This window comes from Dendrobates tinctorius, unplaced genomic scaffold (genome assembly GCF_039654945.1).
Source record: "Dendrobates tinctorius isolate UK_male_01 unplaced genomic scaffold, ASM3965494v1 ptg000165l, whole genome shotgun sequence".
Lineage (NCBI taxonomy): Eukaryota > Metazoa > Chordata > Amphibia > Anura > Dendrobatidae > Dendrobates > Dendrobates tinctorius.
In genome coordinates, this window is record NW_027361832.1 from 7,710,088 (window position 1) to 7,731,560 (window position 21,473).

Genomic DNA, 21,473 nt, shown 5'->3' on the forward strand with positions numbered 1-21,473 from the left:
CACAATCGCAGCTGAACGTATCAGTATGGAGAAGATATCTAATGGCCTGGTCTAATGGAAGCTATCTCATCTGTATGCCAGCTTAAGGGGTTGTCTAGTTTAGAAGATCCACCTTCAAATACCCTATAAGGCTGCTTTTACACTGGCCGTTATTGCAGCCCTAATGCATTTCTATGGTGCCGCAAAAACGGCCCGCAAAAATTAGTAGGAGGGCTGTGCTCCGTATGGCCGTGAGGGCAGTGAAAAAATATCGAGCTTGCTCGATATTTTACACGGCTTACGGACACAGCCGCAATGCATTTCAATGGTACTGCAAAAACAACAGCTTGTTTTTGCGGTACACTGTTTTTGTGGATCGCCGTTTTTTTCCCTGCTATTTGATATAACAAGGAAAAACAGCGATCCAAGAAGGTTTTTTGCAGGAGACAGCAAAAATCACGGCAATACGGCCCGCAAAGACAGGCCGCAAATAAAACGGCATGTGTAAAGGTAGCCTTAGAGATACTATATTAGCAGGGATGGTCTGATGTTTAGTACCTACAGCATGTAGACCTAAAAATAATAAGTATTCGATACCCACCCTCCCCAGGTCCAGAGCTGCCTCTCCAGTCTTTGTCTACTGGTTGCACTCGAGAGGTCATATTACAGTACAAGTAACTGCTGGGGTTTAGCGGCTCTTGTCCTCCTCATCTACATCACCGCTGCACCCAGTGATTGGATGCAGCGCGGCCGTACAGATTAGTTGTGACAGCACCACAGAATCCCAGAGAGGCAGCAGAGAAGAAGCGGTGGAGCTGGGGAAGGCGAGTATCAGAGTGTTTAATAAAGTAAAAATGTGCATGTTTTAGAAGGAAAACGTATTCCCGAACAACTCTTTTAAGAATCATGACTGTGTTAGTGCAGAAAGATGCAGTAAATACTTTTGGGGAAAACCCTCTTGCTGTTTTCATTTTGTTATTTGGAAAAAAATGAATCCATGAGAAAATATATGAATGTCTTAATCAAATAAATTGGGTGGTTCAGAAATCACTTTGATTTATACCTGTGGGGACTTGTGTGAGCGCCAGCAGTATTGGTGGCTATGGAGACTGGCCAACAAAATATTCTCGTCAGTATCCAACTGGCCAAACCGCAGCGTCTCCTGTGTGTCATTACAGACGACAATATGACTGTAGATCAGCTCCTCGGCCTCAGGGCACTGGTTCTGAAAGAGAAGGAACAGACTGTTTTAATAGAGAAATGGTAAAATATGTTCTCATTGTCGTCAGCGCTCACTCCCATTGTTCGCCCTTCTGAGATATTTTACATTGCACTTATGAGGAAGGGCCACTAAAACATTCAGAAAGAAAAAAAAGACAGGGCCACAAATAATTTTAAAATCCCGGAGCTGTTCGCTTTTTACTTTTGACATGACTGCAGGTCTTTTTAACAGGTCAAGGTGTTGTTTCAACAAGTATGATCATAGGGGACACTAGCATAACTAAAGACACACTGTTGTGATTTTGATGTGGTTTATCACTGACTTATAACAAATCCATATATTTACAGTACGTATTCTAACATTATGGGAATACCAGTTAATCGTCCGGTACTACAGGGCTGTGTGTCTTGTGCCACCTAGTCCTCCTGCTCTGTGTAACCCCGCCCCCAGCACTGATCATCAGCTTTCTGTCACTATGTGGCCTACACAGAAAGCTGCCAATTAGTAGTGTGGGCGGGGTTATACAGAGCTCAACATTCAGAGCTCTGCTAGATTTGCAGTAGAGAACGATGTGAGTATCAAAATGACAGCATATAGCACAGAAAGTGACACATCGCTGAAATCAGGGTCTCATCAACATCATTCCTTTGATATTCATTGTTATTACATTTAATCCTACAATTTTAATTTTACATTTGTTTTTTCAATAATAATATACGGGTCTGGCTTAAGGCACCCAATGCACATTGGATAATAGTTAGCTGAACCTGCCGAGCATTCCTGTGTATGGGGGAGTCTGGTGAGATCGTGGTTGGCCAAAAGATTTCTCATGACTCCCCCCCCCACCACACCTTGATAGAGGATGTCAGGGAGAGAAGGATCCGGTGTGTTCAATTTCAGCAGTCAATCCTTTTTGTTCAGCATAGAAAGAAAAAGCTTCAGAGAAAACAGGAGCATTCGGCCGAGCAGAGCCTCCTGTGAATGGAAGAGTCGGACTGACAGCTGTTGGCAGAAGGATCACTTTGCCGACAGAGATCTAATGTCTATGGCCAGCTATATTTATGAGTGCCAGGATATTGTCGTTGTGCACAGAAAGATACACAGGCACCCGTCCGTGGGAGCGACAAATGGTTAAAAAAAGGTATCTGAAATTCGAAAAAAAAAAAAAAAAAGACCTGTTTTTATTTCAGAAACAACTTGTGATATAGAGAGGTGCTATTGTCGGGGAAGAAAAGGGCACTCTAATTCTTTTTAGCCATTTCATTGAAAAAAAAAAAAGAAAAAATTTATATATATTCCTATATATTTCCTATTATATAGGAAATGGATCACCTGGAAGGATTGTTCACATTTGACCCCCCTAAAATAAGAGTAGAGTGGGCTCCTGTGATATCTACTGTATGCACCCACTGGAAAGGCAAATTAGAGGACATAAAACGTAGTGCTGTGAGATGACAATGGAGGAAAAGGCAGATGTCACCCGGCCAGTATATACAGGGTCATATGTAATTTTTTTTTCGATCTTTATATGGACCGCAGTTTCCGCGGACTAGTGAAGACTATTTACATACAAAAATCACAAGATATTCATTTACCATTCTACATATGGTGGAAAGTACCCATGACATGAGAGGAAACGAGAAAATTACTAAAACAATTACAGAAATATGTCCTCCTGTAGCTCATGTTAACATTGCAAAATCCCTTTATAAATCAGGAAAGCCGTTCTTACATGGTACCTGTCAGCCGTACAGCCGGTGACACATGGCTTCACTTACTGACATACACAACACTATCACTGCTTCCCTCCCAATGTCCAATACTATCCAACAGTTCGGAAGTCCCTGATTCACCCGGTGACATGCCCTCCATGCCTATAATGTGACCATGTATTTACTCTAGACTAGGAAGGAGGATTGGGAATCGCCATGACTGGAGACAATTTGCAGTCATTTTTGTATTTCTTCTTTTATTAAACACTAGCTGAAGAGCCCAGCGTTGCCTGGGCATAGTAACTAACTACAGGTAGTTATAACAAATTATAATGATTCCATCTATCTATCCATCTATACATACATACACAGCTCTGGCAAAAATTAAGAGACCACCACATCAAATCCCTGTCATAGGCAGTCTATTCTCCAGACCTGAACCCCATAGAAAACCTCTGGAATGTAATCAAGAGGAAGATGGATAGTCACAAGCCATCAAACAAAGAACTGCTTAAATTTTTGTACCTGGAGTGGCATAAGGTCACCCAAAAGCAGTGTGAAAGACTGGTGGAAAGCAGCCAAGATGCATGAAAGCTGTGATTAAAAATCATGGTTATTCCACAAAATATTGACTTCTGAAGTCTTCCTGAGTTAAAACATTAGTATTGTTGTTTCTATTCATTGTTTCTATTCATTGGGGAATATTGAAAGAGGACAAAATAATAGGGGAATTATTACCCGTACATCCAAAATTTATATACAGAAAGGCAAAGAATTTGGGGTATCTCATAGCGCCATCTAACCAACATAATACTAGAAAAGGATGTACAAAAAATAAAAACAATTTTTTTACTGAACCTGGTTTCTATCCTTGCCGTAAGTCTAAAGCTTGGAAAACCCTGAAAACTATAAAACAACATACTGTATTCAACACAGATTCTGAGTTTGTTATTCGAGATCACATTTCATGTAATACAATCTATGTATTAAAATGCCCATGCGGGAAACTATATGTGTGGAGGACTAAACGCCAATTGAGCGTACGGATAAATGAACATCTAAGAAATATAAGATGCAAATTTAATGGACACCCACTATCAAAGCATTTTGCTGACTATCACATGGGATCCACTGCAGGGATTACTATTACCGGGGTACAAATTGTCCGGAAAGATAGTAGGAGAGGGGACTTTATTAAAAAAATGTCCCGCGCTGAAAGTCAATGGATCTTCAATCTGGACTCCCTAATGCCAAGGGGACTTAATTCCGAAGTTGAACTCTTTGCGTTCAATTAGTAGTAAGAGCAGCGTTTAATAGGTTAATACACTGAAATCAGAACCGCAGGTTTAAAAGAGGACTATTCCTACAACGGACCATCCCTGGTGAAGGAAGCCGTGCACTTCTGAAACCGGTAGGAAGGAATTGGTCCGTACTAACTTGCTGGATTCAATCACGGGACTTACAACGTCACGAAGGTCCTGTTACTTCCTTGCAGCCGGCGGCACCGTGCTGTGAAAAACGTCGGCGCACCGAGGGAGCAGTGAGTAATTAAGAGACTGTCACCGGCCGGGACAGTTCTCCTAGCAGCAGCTTTTAATAACGTGCTGTGACTCTCTTTTCAAATACTGTAAGTGCATAATACAGCACCTTAGAACCATTGCAGCGATGGAGCTTTAATCACATCAGCTCATATGTAATCGCTCTACTCCGGGCCCCACCGCGTGGCTTCGAGTGCTCTACTGAATGCATCTAAGGTATATATATATACACTCTTCTTATACTGTCCTTAGAACACATATGTTTATTGCATATTTTTGATTGTCATCTTATTTTATCAATTTATTTTGCAATTTATGCAACCTATTTTTATATGGTGTTGTCTCAATTGGGGTGAAGTCCAGGACTGCGGTATTTTTAGAATATAAATACTTCTGGAATTTTCATTTTATGTATTTATCTGATTATCTAAGACGCTTTTATTTTTCTGTAATTCATTGTCGCATGGTATTATTTGACAGCCCTACAATTAGGGTGGTGTTTGGATTTATGTGGATTATTTTGCACAGACATATTTATTATTTGGATTTTAAATCACAACATAGTGGTGTGTTGTTTGTCTTGCAGCGGATATTCCTCTCCAAGTACTAGCACCCCTAATATATATTTCTAAATTATTATGAACCTGTTTTCTTAGCATTATTTGAGGTCTGAATGCACTGGGTTTTTTTTATTTTGACCATTTTTCTGTCAGAGAAAAGTCTTAGTTACTCACCGGTTAACGGTATTTTTCGGAGTCCATGACAGCACCACCTGAGAGAGGGGATCCACCCCTTAGGAACAGGAAACCTACAGATACAAAAGGGTGGCACCTCTCCCACGCATCAGTTGGATTACAGAGCACAAGAGGACTTCCAAGGTTAATGCATGATTTATGAACAGTATTCTTTACAATTATAAACTTTTACCACCAGTGAGCATATACAAGAAATAGACGTGCACACCCCAATCAAACTATAAGGGAGGGAATATACGGGTGCTGTCATGGACTCCGAAAAATACCGTTAACCGGTGAGTAACTAAGACTTTATTCGGTCGTCCATGACAGCACCACCTGAGAGATTTACAGAGAGTAATATCAGCTTTAGGGAGGGACTACAGCCTGCAGCACCCTTATACCAAAAGAGAGGTCTGTGGAAGCACCCAGGTCTAGCCTATAATGACTATAAAAGGTGCTCGGAGAGGACCAAGTAGCCGCCTTACAAATCTGGTCAATGGAGACTTCTGATCTTTCGGCCCATGAGGTTGCCATGGCTCTGGTGGAATGCGCCCTCAGCTTCCCGGGTGGCGACCTGCCCTTTGAGGTGTATGCTATTGAAATCGCCTCTCTAATCCATCTGGCTAGTGTATTTTTTGATGCTCTACAACCTTTGCTGGGGCCTTGATGAGAGATAAATAGGGCATTATCTTTCTTCCAGGGATCGGTGACTGTCAGATATTCTATGAGGCCTCTCCTGACATCCAGGGTGTGTAGTTTCTTTTCCTTCTCGTTAGTTGGATTAGGGAGGAAGGATGGAAGAACTATTTCCTGTGTCCTATGGAAACTAGACACTACCTTCGGCAAGTACGCTGGGTCAGGTCTAAGTATTACCCTATCCTCTTTGAACTGTAAATAAGGAGGACACCTAGATAAAGCCTGGATATCGCTTATTCTGCGGGCTGATGTTAGAGCTACCAGGAAGGCTACCTTGAGGGACAGGTTTTTTAGGGAAGCCGACGAGATAGGTTCGAATGGGGTCTCTGTCATAGCAGTGAGGACTAGGTTCAAGTCCCACGGCATGAACCTATCCTTCATTATTGGCCTGGATCTACCTGCCGCCTTAATGAACCTGCTTACCCAATAATTACCAGCGATGTTACAGCTAAACAGAGCCCCCAAGGCTGACACTTGTACTTTAAGGGTACTGGTAGAGAGCCCCATGTCCAGACCTTTTTGTAGGAACTCTAATATCTGCATTATAGGCGCTGAATCTCCAGCGACTACTCCTGAGTTTTGAAGGAATTTCTTCCAAATTCTGACATAAATTTTTGTGGTAATGATTTTTCTACTCTTAAGTAGGGTGTTAACTAGGTCTGCGGAGAAGCCCTTCTCTTCTAATAATGACCGTTCAAACTCCACGCCGTCAGATGAAGGCCAGCTACCTGAGGATGGAAGACTGGGCCCTGGGACAGGAGATCCGGGATGTCCGGCAGAACCCAAGGATCGGACACCGACATGGTCCTGAGGCATGAGAACCATGCTCTCCTGGGCCAAAATGGAGCGATGACTATAACCCTCGCTCTGTCTTTCCTGATTTTCCTCATCACCAGGGGCAGAAGAGATAGGGGAGGGAAGGCGTAGGCTAGTTTGAAGTCCCACTTTATCAGGAAGGCATCTACCGCCAGAGGATTCTCTCTGGGATTTAGGGAGCAGAATTGTTTCAATTGCCTGTTGTCTCTGGTGGCGAAGAGGTCTACCTCTGGATATCCCCACTTTTGAACAATCAGATTGAATATGGAGGAGTTTAGGGACCATTCCCCTTGCTTTAGCTGATTGCGGCTTAAAAAGTCTGCCGTGATGTTGTCTCTTCCTTTTATATGCAACGCTGTTAAAGATAGAAAGTATTGTTCTGCTAGATGGAACAACCGCTCTGCTACAATCATCAGGGGTCTGGAACGGGTCCCACCTTGGTGATTGATATATGCCACGGCGACCTGATTGTCGGAGAACACCCGCACGTGATGGCCCTGTAGATACACAAGGAGCTTTTTAGCCGCCTGTTCTACTGCTGTCAATTCTTTTAGGTTAGATGACATTCCTAACTGATCATGTTGCCATTGGTCCTGGACTAATATTTCACCCATATGAGCTCCCCAACCGTAAGGACTAGCATCCGTGGTGACTATGCGGGTTACGTTATACTCCCAGGGCACCCCTTTAGACAAGTTATCCTTGTCTAACCACCACTCTAGGGACTCCCTTGTGTTATGGGACAAGGTTAGCTGACCCTCCAAGTAACCCCCAAGGACCTTTTGATGTAATAAGACCTCGCTCTGTAGTTTCCTTGCATGAAACTGGGCCCACTGGACTGCCGGGATACAGGCCGAAAGAGAGCCTAGAAGGGACATGGCTTTCCTGAGGGACATGGTGGGGTTATTGGAGGCGTTCAGGATCTGATAACGGAGGCGAACAAGCTTCTCCGGGGGCAGACGGCATTCCTGTTTTTCAGAATCCAGGGTTAGGCCCAAGAATTGTTGGACTTTCATTGGTTGCAACCGAGACTTTTTGACGTTCAGCAACCATCCTAACCGTTCTAGGGCGGACATTGCCTTTTGTAGCTGTTGTGAACAATGATTCGCCGTTTTACCTACAATAAGAAAATCATCCAGGTAGGGGATCACCAGAATGTTCGATTCACGTAGATGGGCCATGACCTCCGCTATTACTTTAGTAAACACTCGGGGAGCGACTGCCACTCCAAAAGGGAGGGCCGCATATTGGAAATGTCGAATTGACCCATCCAACTGAACCGCCACTCTGAGAAACCGCTGATGGTCTGCATGGATGGGTATATGGTAGTATGCGTCTTTCAGATCTAACACCACCATAAAGCAGTTTTGGAACAGCAATTTTATTGCAGATTTAATTGTTTCCATTTTAAAAGGACGTATGACCAAAAACTTGTTGAGGGCCTTAAGGTTTATTATTGTCCTAAAGGAGCTGTCTGGTTTGCAGACCAGGAACAGAGGGGAGTAGAATCCCTTCCCCCATTCTGCCTCTGGAACCTCTATCAGGACTTTTTTGGCGCACAGGTCATGAACCTCGGCCTCCAGGGCAGCTTGCTCTGAAGCAGACGACCTGAGTGGGGTGATTTTAAACTGATCAAGGGGAACCCTAGAAAACTCTAGTCGTAGTCCCACGGCTATTATCCCCAATATCCAGCTGCTATTAGAGATCAGAGACCAGGATGGGTAGAAGGCAGCTAGTCTCCCTCCTACCGGGGTAACTAGTCATTGGGGCGGCTTTTTCGTATCTCGAGCTGGACCTTCCTGGCGCCCCCCTCCAAACATGAATCCTGTACCTTTCCTTTTTTTCTCCTCCCATCTGCCCTGATCTCTGGACGGCCTTCTCCGGAAAAAACCTTTTCTGGTAAAAGGACGTCTGAACGAGGGGTTCGGGAGACTGGGAAATTTCTTTTTGTCATCTCCAGCTTTCTCTAACAATTCGTCCAAGACAGGGCCGAATAGGTACTCCCCCTCGCAGGGAATGGAACAGAGACGGGACCGGGCTTGAATATCTCCTGGCCAACATTTTAACCAGAGCGCTCTTCGCGCTGCATTAGATAGACCCGCGGCTTTAGCCGCCATTCTTGCAGTGTCTGCAGAAGCATCGGCTAAAAACGCCGCGGCATTCTGAATGATCGGCAAACTTTTCCGAATAGATGATCTTGAAGCTCCGTCTTTTAGCTCGGAATCCAGCTGATCTAGCCAGACCATCATCGATCTGGCTGTACAGGTGGCAGCTACCGCTGGTCTTAACGCGCCTGCTGACATCTCCCATGTCCCTTTAAGAAAAGAATCCGCTTTTTTATCTAGCGGATCTTTCAAGGAGGCCATATCGTCAAATGGTATGGCAGATTTTTTAGATGCTTTGGCTACTGCTGCGTCTAGTTTCGGGGCTTTATCCCATCTGTTTACTACCGGGTTATCAAAGGGGTATCTCCGCTTAAAGGCTGGTGGCATGGAGCCCCTTTTTTCCGGTCTCTTCCATTCTCTGTCAATTAGGTTCTGAACCTTATCGTTTAATGGAAAAGCTCTGCGTTTTTTGGGGTCTAGACCCCCGAACATTATGTCCTGTGCTGAGAGTTCCCGTTTTTTTGTCCGCTACCCCCATGGTGGACCGTATTGCTTTCACTAATCTGTCCATCTGGTCTAAGGGGAAGCAGAACCGGCTAGAGTCTTCATCCGAGGAAGACGATGAGGAGGCCGAGGAGTCCGAGGAGTTGTCACCTTTCCCAGGGGCGACTGAGGTCTCGGAGCCTGAACCACTAGCCTCTCTTCTCCTAGAAGGTTCTCTTTGAGGTAAGACTTTCATTTCTGCCCTGATCATCTCTCTCAGGTTCGAAGTGAAGTCAGGTGTCTCTTCCGCTACCTGCATAAACGGGGGAGAGTATAAGGGCCTGACAATCTACCCCTGGACTCCCTGTCTTTAATAACCCCTACCGTTTGCCGAATGCATGGTTGGCATAATTTTTTAGGGTGGCCATCTGGTAGGGGGGAACTACAGAGGGCACATTCCCTGTGCTTCTGTTTTCCCGTAGCCTTCTTCCCCTGAAAAAAAACATAAGGGAACACTGCATCAGGGTACATTCACGGAGATCTCTTACCCATGCAGATGAAGCAGGTACCGGATCACGGAGGGAGGCAGGGGGGTCCTTTCTGGAGGAACTTTCGCGGCTCTGGTCGCTAGTTCGTCTCTGTTTTTTCTGCTGGCCACTCGCAAGCGGTTTTGTCGTGGCCTGTTTTTGCGGGCGCTCCTGCGCCTCGACCTGCCGGTCCAAGGGGGCTTCCGTTGAATCCATTGCTGGGGCCTTCAGAAGCACCCCAGCGGCATCCCCATCTGCCTTATATGGCCTCCTGGTGTCCGGGTCAGCAGGTATCCTGCCATAGCACCACCCACCTGGCTTTCCGCACTCCCTCCCCCATGCTCCGGCCCCCCTCGCCTTACCCGGGTCGCCGCGCGACCCCTGGACGGGCATGCACCCGCGGCGCGCGCCGGAGGCCGGCCGGCACCCGACTTCCGGTATCGGCGCTATCGCTCCGCCCCTTCCGCCGCGTCACTTCCGCCGCTCATCAGAGCCCTGCGGGAGCGCGCGCGAAGGAGCCGCGCAGCGCCTCCAAGCCGGAATGCCCCACTGCCCCTCTGCGCACGCCGCCATGAGCCCGCCAGGGGCCAGCACTGACCGGGAGGACCGGGCCTGGGGGAGCGCAGCAGGACCGGGGCATACGTACCAGGTGCTGGCGTTTTTGGAGACGGCATCCACCGGACCCCTGCTCCACCTGCTCCGTCCACTGCCGTGGTGACCTACCCGGCCCCACCGTGGCGCTTCCAGGGACCCCGCACTGACCGAGGTAGGAGACCCCCTCGCTACCTGAGTCGGTCAGCCGGCCTGGGTACTCAACGACGACTCCATGACGGACGATCTGTAGAGAGTCCTGTCCTCTAGGAACAGGAAACCAACTGATGCGTGGGAGAGGTGTCACCCTTTTGTATCTGTAGGTTTCCTGTTCCTAAGGGGTGGATCCCCTCTCTCAGGTGGTGCTGTCATGGACGACCGAATAAAAATACAACATTTTTTGCTTGGAAATTCTGAGACATGTCAGAAGTTGATAGACTAAAAGAACAATTTACATTTTACTCAAAAATATACCTATAAAGAGAAAATTCAGACAAACTAAACATTTGAAAGTGGTCTCAATTTTTGCCAGAGCTATATATATATATGGTATCTTTACATTTTGGTATCTTTATGCTTGAAGCATATGTGGGAAAAGATAGAAAAGTTCCAGGGGGCCGAATACTTTCGCAAGGCACTGTGTGTATGTATATATACACATACATATACAATGCCTTGCGAAAGTATTCGGCCCCCTGGAACTTTTCTATCTTTTCCCACATATCATGCTTCAAGCATAAAGAAAGCAAAATGAATATTTTTGGTGAAGAATCAACAACAAGTGGGACACAACTGTGAAGTTGAACGAAATTTATTAGGTACGCAGGCCGTGCCGCAGTATGCGGATGCTGCCGCATGCGTCGTTTTGTCGGTGCGGCGACCTGTGCCGAACACAATGTGTTGCATTTTGGTGCGGTTGCCGCACCGTCAAAGCGACGCATGTGGCGGCATCCGCATACTGCGGCACAGCCTGCGTACCAAATGCTAAAGATAGGGTACGCAGGCCAGCAGGCAGCCATATGCCGACGGAGGAGCTGACCGGAGGAGGTGCAGCCGTGGGTGGAGCTTAACTGAAGATGTCCGCATCCCTCCGCAGCTCCAGGGTACGCAAATGTCTAACTAGCCTTAGCTGAATGCAGATTTTACCCTTGAATTAATAATTTTAAAAATGAAAGTGCAATCCTGGTGGAGAAAAAATAGAATTAAGGGCCTGTCACACTAAGCGATATCGCTAGCAATATCGCTATAACTTGTGACGTTATAGCGATATTTCTAGCGATATCGCTATGTCTGATACTTACCTACGACCCGCTCCCCCGCTGGTTATCGCTGATCGCACGAGAACGTCCAGGACTGTTTCTCGTCGTCAGCTTCCTGCGGCGCTTCCTGTGGAGAGACGAGCGACGAGTGTGGAGCCGGGCGGGAGGACGCAGGATCGCGTAGTGTGACAAGTAAGTAGAGATCTGCCTGTGTGGCGTCATATCGCTGGTCGGGATCGCTGGTACATCGCTAAGTGTGACAGTACCTTCAGACTTACCGGTAATTCGGTTTCTAGGAACCTTCCATGACAGCCACCTTGGAGGTTGTCTCTCCGCCCTAATAGGGGAAATAGGGGACAGGAACACAAAGAGGTTAAATAACCCCCCCCTTTCTGCTACCTCAGGGTTTTTCTGAAAATACTAGCATGAATAGTTACCGCCAGTAGAGCAGGAATCATCAGGTAAACATATTATACAGGGAGGGAAATTAGTGCTGTCGTGGAAGGTTCCTAGAAACCGAATTACCAGTAAGTTTAATTCTATTTTCTCTAGTCACCTTCCACGACAGCCACCTTGGAGTCATGCCAAAGTTAATTTATTAGGGAGGGACTACGGCTTGCAAGCCACGTCTGTCGAATGTCAGATCCCTATTGAAATCCAGTCTATAGTGTCTAGTAAAGGTGTGCACAGAGGACCAGGTGGCCGCTCTGCATATCTGCTCCAAAGACGTATTTCCTCTTGCTGCCCAGGACGTAGCGACCGATCGAGTGAAGTGGGCTTTTAACGACTAGGGAGGAGAGAGATGTCTTGAAGAATATGCCAGAGAGATGGACTGCTTGATCCAGCCTGCTATCGTGTTCTTTGCCGCCTTCTTCCCCTTATTTCTTCCTGAATACTGAAGGAACAGGTTCTGATAGATTCTCCAATCCTTGGTTGCTTCGAGGTAACGGAAAACTACCCTGCGGACATCCAGGGTATGAAATTTCGCTTCCTTCGGGTTAGAAGGATTTGGGCAAAATGAGGGCAACACGATATCCTGGCTTCTTTGAAAGTCTGACACCACCTTGGGCATAAAGGAGGGGTCTAGGCGTAGTACTATACTGTCTGAATTGAGTAGGAGATAAGGTTCCTGTACCGAAAGGGCCTGTAGCTCCCCCACCGTCTAGCTGATGTGATTGCCACAAGAAACACTGTTTTAAGCATACTCGGAGTAAGCCCTAGATCTAACCCTTTCTGTAGGAAGTCTAGTATCTGGGCAATATTTGGATGGGCGGGGTCAGGGACCCTCAGGAGGCACCAGGAGGAAAATTTTTCCCATTTCTTCCCGTAAATTGCATTCGTTATCGGCTTTCTACTTTTTTGAAGGGTCCGGATTACTTCATCCGACAATCCTTTGGCATTCAGAATGTTGGCCTCAATAACCAGGCTGCTAGACATAGCTTGGCTGGGTTCGGGTGTAGCAATGGACCCTGAAAAAGGAGGTCGGTATTCTGGGGTAAAAGCAAGGGACATTCCTGGGCCATGTCCAACAGAGCGCTGTACCAGCTTCGTCCTGGCCACATGGGAGCCACTAGGATCGTCGTGACTCCGTCTGCCCTGACCTTTTGTAACGTTCTTGCCAGTATTGGAAAAGGGGGAAAGGCGTAGGCCAGTCTGAAGACCCATGGATGGGCAAAAGCATCCGCCCCCCCGGGCTCCGTACGTGGGACTGAGGGAGAAATAGGTCGCCGCCTTTGTATTTTGTGCATTCGCGAACAGGTCGACTTCTGGGTCCCCCCATCTTGAGGCTAGAGCCTGGAAAACCTCTTGGTTCAGACACCATTCTCCTGGATGGACGTCCTTCCTGCTCAGGAAGTCTGCCTGGATGTTTTCCGACCCCTTCAGGTGTACTGCAGAAATGGATAACAGGTGCTTCTCTGCCCAGAGGAAGATCCTTGCTGCTACTTTCTTTAGGCTGGCGTACCTTGTGCCCCCTTGATGCCTGAGATATGCCACCGTGGTCACGTTGTCGGAGTATATCCGAACATGATGGTTCATGACCAGGGCTGATGAGGCCTTCAGTGACTCTTCCACCGCCGTCAACTCTCTTAGGTTTGAAGACCCGGCCTTTAAGTTCTGGGGCCACTGCCCCTGGAAGAATGAATCTTCGATCACAGCTCCCCAGCCCCTCAGACTGGCATCGGTACATAGTATTCTTAGAGGAAGCTGATCCCAGCTTACTCCTCGCCTCAGGTTTCGGCAGCTCAGCCACCACCCGAGGGCTGATTTTACATGTCCTGGAAGAAGAACCTTTTTTGCCAGGTTTCTTCATATTTATTAGGGCATACGACTGGAGGACTCACGTGTGAGCTTGTGCCCAGGACACCGGTTGAATGTACGTTGTCAGAGAACCCAGGATGGACATGGCGTCCCTCAGCGTCGGCGCCCTTTGGTCTCTGAACCGGATTATTTTCTGCCGAAGGTCTTTTTGACGATCTTCGGGAAGAAAGGATGTCCTCTTATCTGAATCCAAGAGAATTCCCAAAAAAATTTTTCCTCAGGGAAGGACAGAGGGCCGACTTCTGGAGATTTGGTATCCACCCTAGAGTTTCGAGAATCTGTAGGGTTCTTGATACGTCCTGGTTCAGCCGGTACGGTACGATGCATATCCCCTGAAGTCGAATGAAGATGACTGCCTCTTTCATGATCTTCGTGAACACCCTTGATGCTGGGGATACCCCAAACAGCAGGGCATTGAACTGAAGGTGGCTGATTCCTCGGCCGTGGGCGACCGCAAACCTCAGAAACTTCCGGTGGTCCGGATGAATGTGTACGTGGTAATACGCATCCTTTAGGTCTATTGTCGCCATTTGCCAGCCTCGTCCAATAAGAGGAATCGCTGATCTCACTGACTCCATCTTGAACCTTTGATATTTGATGAAGTGGTTTAAGGGCTTTAGATTTATAATGAGCCTGTGTTTTCCTGAGGGTTTCTTTATCAGGAACAGGCGAGAATTATGTCCCCTGCCCTCCTCTTGTGGAGGTACATACGAGACCACTTCTTCCCGTAGCAGTTCTTCTATCTGAAGCTACAGAACGTTTTGCAGACTTGGGGATTGCGCTGGGGTAATCCTTAGGGCATGCGGGGGGGGGGGGGGTGCTCGAACTCCAGTTTTAGCCCAAACTGTATAGTGTGCAGGACCCACTGGTTCGAGGTCGCGGCCTGCCACTGGGCGAAAAACTGAGTGAGTCGACCCCCTACCCGGGAGTCACTGCTTTTCCGGGGGCTGCTGCTGTTGGGGCACAAGGATGTTTCTTCCTTTATCCCCTTTCGAGTAGCTCCAACGACCCGTTTTGCCCTTCCCTCCGAACGTCCTTTAAGAAGTCTGTTCCCTTGAGGGACAAAAAAAATGCCTTTTGGTGGGTTTCTGTTCCGGCAGTGCCTTATTCTTGTCAGAAGCCTTCTCAAGAATGTCATCGAGGACCGGCCCGAACACGTGGTGTCCCTGGAAGGGGATGGCACATAGTTTCGTCTTGGAAGTGATGGCGCCTCCCCATGACTTCAGCCATAAGGCTCTCCTTGCCGAGTTTGAAAGGACTAGGGACTTTGCTGCCACCCGTACCGTTTCCCCTGAAGTGTCAGCTAAATAGCCTGTTGCCTTTTGGAGGATTGACAGGGAGTGTAAGATTTCCTCTCTTGGGGTACCCCCCGACAGGTGGTCTTCCAACGTACATAGTCAGAAAAACAACGATCTGGCTATGCTGGTGGATGCAATATTTGCTTTGAGCAGGTTCGTAGAGGCTTCCCAGGACTTTTTAAGATGGCTTTCTATTTTGCGATCCATCGGATCCTTCAATTGGGAGGCATCCTCAAAGGGCAAGGACGTCTTCTTAGTGACTTTAGAGACTTGGACGTCTATCTTAGGGATCTCCCAAATTGAACTATCACCTTCTAGAGGGAACCGATTTTTTAGCTCAGAGGGCACCGTAAGTGCTTTCTCGGGGGAGGACCACTCCTGAGCTATTAAATCCTGTGTAACCTCATGAACTGGGAAACCCTTCCTACCTCTGGGTTTCAACCCTCCAAACATCTCATCCTGGACTGAGAGCCTGACCTCCTCCTCCTCCAATCCCATGGTATTTCTTACCATGGAAACTAACTCCTCCATATCCTCAGAGGAGAAATAGTATTTTTTTGTATCATGACTGGAGGTGGACGTGGAGCCCTCATCTTCCCAAATCTCCTCTGACCCCAAGGAACGGGCCTCTCCCGAGTCTGAGTCGGCTTCCATAACTGCCCTTTTGCTCTTTTTTGGGGTAGGGCCCTGGGCCGGGGTTTGGGCTGCTATGGAGGTCTGAACCTCCTGTCTAATGAGAATCTTTATGCTGTCAAACAGCGAGGGTTGCTCGGTAAGCAGTATATTTTGCGTACAAGGCTGACATAACTTCTTTCTGTAGTCAGAAGGAAACCTGGCACCACATATACTACACTTGCGGGGGTTTTTAGGGACAGAGGCCTTGTCTACCTGCAAGAAGAGGAGAAGGCTTACTCAGACCTGTGCCACCGGATTGTTTGACAGGCAAGGGACCAGCCCCACTACTCACTGTAGGAGGGGGAACGCTGGGCTCCGCAGATGGGGCTGTTGAGGGCTTCTCACCGTCCATGCTGCACACACCACACTCTGCGCTTACCTGGAGCTGCTGCACTCTTTTAAGGGTGATTGCGGCGTTCATTCACCAGGTGCTCCTCCCTCCTCCCCGTCCCTGGGGAGGATGTGCTCGACCCCCGCCGCCATTGTATTCGTTTCCCGGGTCTCCCCGGGTGCCGGCGCGCGTTTCCCCTTCTCAGGACGCCGGAGGCCGCAAACCGGAAGTGCGCGTCACTGCCGATCAACTGCCCGCCCCCTCTGACGCGCGCGCCGCGGCTCCAATGTGGCGCTGGGAGGAAGGAGGAAGCCGGGGAGCTGTGCAGGACCCCGGCAGGCACCGTACCGCCCCGCTTTACCCCGGAGGGTGCGGGAAGTGCGGCCATGTCCCGAGTCACACCCGCGGTGGAGACGGGAGCAGCCCATGGAGGAGGAGAGGCGAACCCCCCCGACCTCGGCTGCCCAGCTTCGGTAAGTAAATAGGGCTCCGCTCGCTGGCCACGGCAGCCCCTTGTGACCTCTTCATGCCCCGATAGGGGACAGGAAAACACTGCGGTAGCAGGAAGGGGAGGGTTATTTAACCTCTTTGTGTTCCTGTCCCCTATTAGGGAGGAGAGACAACCTCCAAGGTGGCTGTCGTGGAAGGTGACTAGAGAAAAAGCAGATTTCTCTGTTGCAAAAATTCTTATTTTCATTTTTACTATTTATGAAATAAAAATTAAAATGTTACTCTTTAGGGGCAAGCGGAAAAACATTTTTTGGCTTTAAAAGGGGTTACCCCATTTCAAATATTTTTTTTTGAGACCATATGTATAGAATAACAAGCTAAGCTATGCTCACCATCCCCAGGTCCAGCGTGGACTCGCTGCCGCTACTTCGGTATTGTTGATCAGTTGAAATGTTGACATCACAACTACAGAGTGCAGCCGATTGCGGAGCTCAGTGACTCTGCATGAACTGCGATTGGCTGCAGCCATGCCAAAGTGATGTCCCCCGCTGATGCAGCAGAGAGGCGGAACTGGACACAAAAAGGATAAATAAAAATCAGCTTAGCCTATGGGCTAAGCATCATTGAAAACCCTTTAAAATGAGCTTTGCCATGTCCCTACCTCCAGGAACTGACAGATGGAGCCGTAGCATGGCTGAGCTGCTGGTCCTATCTGTGCGCTCTCCCATGCTGCTAGGAGAGTCAGCTTGAGAGAAGCACAGGGACACTAAAGTCCCACCAACTTCAGCCTGCAAATGTGAGATCCTTGCCTAGAAGACCTACCATATTGGCAACAAGCTGTATACCACAGAATTGAAAAATTGCTTGTTTTTTTTTTTTTACAAGCTCTATGCAATTTTACCCATTTACTGAGATGAGACAACCCCTGTACGACATCTCAAGATGAACCACATTTAATAAGAGGCGTCTCTATAGATTTAGGGCTTCTTACTAAAATACAAACCTGTTTAAGATGTTGAGGCACAGAAAGTCTCCCCCTCAAATTTTTAGGCGGAATTCACTATAAAAAGGCAGGTGTCCGACCAGGTTAAAAATCCCTGTATCCGGTTACCAATGGGCTGCATGGAAGCGGTCTAATGACTCTGGATGTTCCTCTGTAGCCAATAAGAAGGCAAACAAAAAATACAACTCTTCGTTTAAGTGCACTATTGAAAACATGACACTAAAAACAGCGTTTTACAGGGATATCTGAACCAGCTGCGAGGATTTAGATCACACTAGCTCTTGTTTTACATATGTCCTCTTGCAACAAGCGCAGCCATGGAATGCCCTTAAAAAAGAAGGTTTGATATAAAACAGATGTTTTATCTTCTACTAGTGCGGCTGCTGTAGTGCCATGTTAGGTAATTAATCCCGTCGCTTCCCCGGCTCCTCAATCATATAAATAACTAGGACTTTGTTTTTCTTCAGCTAATTCATGGGAGGAGCACCAAGCGCACCCAGGGGAGGACGAGGGGATAGCTTTATTAGCCAAGGGGGTTTAGGGCGAAGAATTCTGGCTCCCAATGTTACACACACTATTAATTACACGAGACAAACAGCTCAAGAACAGAATCACATGGAACATGTAGAACATTGCACAAGCACTCCATGAAAGGCTCCCTATGGGGTGCAATTGACCAGCGCGTGCCTTGTGTCCAAATGGTTCTTATACCATAAAGATTAATGACTTGAGTTCTTCTGCAAATTAAGTGTTTCGGGAAGGTCAACTTCTGTTCTAAGCAGCTAGATACCAATGACGCATGTGTAACATCTTGTATGGTAGCGCTGCTAAAAATATCAGAAATAAAGAGGTTGATTTATAAGGACCGTCCCTGTCCATATGCATCTGTTCCAGGGTCGGCCTCGAGATGTCATCTGTATCCATGGATAGCCATTTAGCTTCATAGCCGCTATGTAACACCGTGTTTCTCCAAAATTGGCACACTGCCTGGCTGGTTGCATTTTTATCCTGGCAAAATTGGCTGTTTGGAGCGACGACTGGGAGCAAAACCTGGCAATTTCTAATGGTTTTGTAAACCTAAACTTGAATTTAACCTTATATCACAAGTGTGAATCAATTTAATAGAGTGTTCCAAAATTTAACATTATTCGTCCTTCCTTAAGCCAGTTCATCAATGTGCAATTGGTGGTGGTCCTAATCTCAAAATTGCCACCGATAAGCTTAAAGGGAATCTGTCAGTAGGATCAATTCGCCTAAACCGTCTATATGGGTATGCAAATTATAAAAAGCAGAATAAAATTATACAATGATATCTGAGATTCAATGTCTTCTTCCGGGGAAATCCATGCTTTTCTTAATATGTAAATGAGCTGTTAAGATCTACTGGCCGTACAGAGATCTCCCAGAAAATCTGCTTCCAGATCTTATTTTAAATGAAGGGTGAGACACGTAATGACTGACAGTCTGCTCTCCTGAGCTATATGTCTCAAACTGGTAATGCCTCCTTTCATCTGGAGGCAGATTTTCAAGCAGATCTATGTCCGTCCCATAGATCTTAACAGCTCATCTACATATTAAGAAAAACATGGCTTTTTCAGGCATAAGTCACTGGATCGCAGATACCATCATGGTGACTTACCGGTAGCCGGTTCTTCCGGAACCCATGACAGCACCACCTGAGAGAGGGATCCGCCCCGCCAGGACAGGAACCTACTGAGACATAAGGGGCGGCACCTCTCCCCCGCTTCAGTTGGGTTACAGAGCATTGAGAGGACTTCCCGGTTAGTTACATATTTAATCCAACACCACAACACTCAAAAACACCCTACTAATCGTGCACACCCATACGGTGAAAAGGGGGGGAATATACGGGTGCGGTCATAGGTTCGAGAAAAACCGGCTACCGGTAAGTAACCATGGTGGTTTTCTCTTCACCCATGACAGCACCACCTGAGAGATTTTTGGAGACTTCGAAACACCTTAGGGAGGGACCACCGCTTGCAGCACCCTTCTACCGAAGGTTAAGTCAGCAGAGGAGGATAGATTTAACCTATAGTGCTTAAAGAAGGTTGAAGGTGAGGCCCAGGTAGCGGCCTTACAAATCTGTTCAATCGATACCTCTGCCTTTTCAGCCCAGGAGGTCGCCACAGCTCTGGTGGAATGAGCCTTGATGCCGTCAGGAATCGGGATACCACTAGCTGTGTAGGCTACACTAATGGCCTCCCTAATCCATCTAGCAATAGTCCCTTTTGAAACCCCATAGCCTTTCCTGGCACCCTGAAAAGCTACGAATAGGGACTGGGACCCCCTCCACTGGCTAGTGACAGATATGTATTCTACAAGAGCTCTCTTAACATCCAGACTATGGAATTTTTCCTCCCCCAGATTTTTTGGCTTCTCGCACAAAGATGGAAGGACAATTTCCTGACCCCGATGGAAATCTGATGCTACTTTGGGCAGATAAGCGGGGTCTGTTCTTAACACTACCCTATTCTGAAAGACTTGCGTATAAGGTGGATTTACTGAGAGAGCCTGTAAGTCGCTTATTCTGCGGGCTGACGTAAGGGCCACTAACAGGATCGTTTTTAGGGTCAGAAACTTTAGGGGTAGCTGATGTAATGGCTTATACGGTTCTTTTGTAAGGGCTTCTAGCACCAGGTTTAAATCCCAGGGGGCTATCTGGGGTATTGGGATAGGCCTAGCTCTATGGCAGGATTTAATAAATCTGGCTACCCACCTATTTGATGCCAATTTGCAGTTGTAGAGCGCCCCTAGTGCAGACACCTGAACTTTAAGTGTGTTCACTGCTAACCCCATCTGCAACCCCGATTGTAAGAACTCCAGGATGGCATTAAATGGGGGGTTCTTTTCCTAACGGCTTACCTAAGAACTGCAGGAACTTATCCCATGTTCTGCCGTAGATGTTAGTCGTCACTGGCTTCCTGCTCTTTAGCAGAGTGGCCACCAGCCCGGGGGAGAACCCTCTATCCGTTAAAAGCGACCTTTCAAATTCCACGCCGTCAGATGGAATCCTTTGACCTGAGCGTGGAATATTGGACCCTGAGCTAGTAGGTCCGGGATTTCTGGCAGAACCCATGGATCGGAGAGGGACATCCTTCGTAGTAGAGCAAACCAGGGCCTTTTTGGCCAAAATGGAGCTATTAGAATCACCCTGGCTTGATCGTTTCTGATTTTTCTGACAACTGTTGGGATCAGAGCCACTGGGGGGAACGCATAAGCCAGCCTGAAGTTTCACTGGATGTGCAACGAGTCCACTGCCCATGGTTTTTCTCTCGGGTTTAGAGAGCAGAACCTTTCTGTTTGCCTGTTGTGCTTGTTGGCAAAGAGGTCTATCACCGGTTTCCCCCAAAGCGGAGTTATTTTTTGAAAAATGGACCGGTTTCGCGCCCATTCCCCTTGCTTCAGGGTATTGCGACTCAGGAAATCTGCCTCTGTTTTCTGCCCCTTTTATATGTAAGGCTGTCAAGGAGTGTAGGTGTTACTCTGCTCTGCTCAGAATGTCTGTCGCCACTTCCATTAAGGAGTGTGATCTTGTCCCTCCTTGGCGGTTGATGTATGCCACGGCTACCTTGTTGTCTGACATGATGCGTACATTTCGACCCTGGAGTAGCGGAATGAAGTGACTTAGGGCCTTGCTCACTGCCCACAGTTCTCTCAAGTTGGAGGATGCTTCCCTTTTTTGAGGCGTCCAGGAACCCTGACCTATGATGC

At 47.4% G+C, this 21,473-nt stretch overlaps 1 protein-coding gene across 3 annotated transcripts in view; it reads right to left on the reverse strand.

Annotated features, from left to right (window-relative positions):
* The window catches only part of VPS13B (vacuolar protein sorting 13 homolog B), a 1,297,298-nt gene that overhangs the window by 159,337 nt on the left and 1,116,488 nt on the right, over positions 1-21,473 (reverse strand). For all 3 annotated transcript variants that reach the window (XM_073550458.1, XM_073550457.1, XM_073550459.1), the window contains exon 43: positions 1,043-1,204. In XM_073550458.1, coding sequence (XP_073406559.1) covers positions 1,043-1,204 — 162 coding nt within the window. The remainder of the gene's footprint in view (positions 1-1,042; positions 1,205-21,473) is intronic.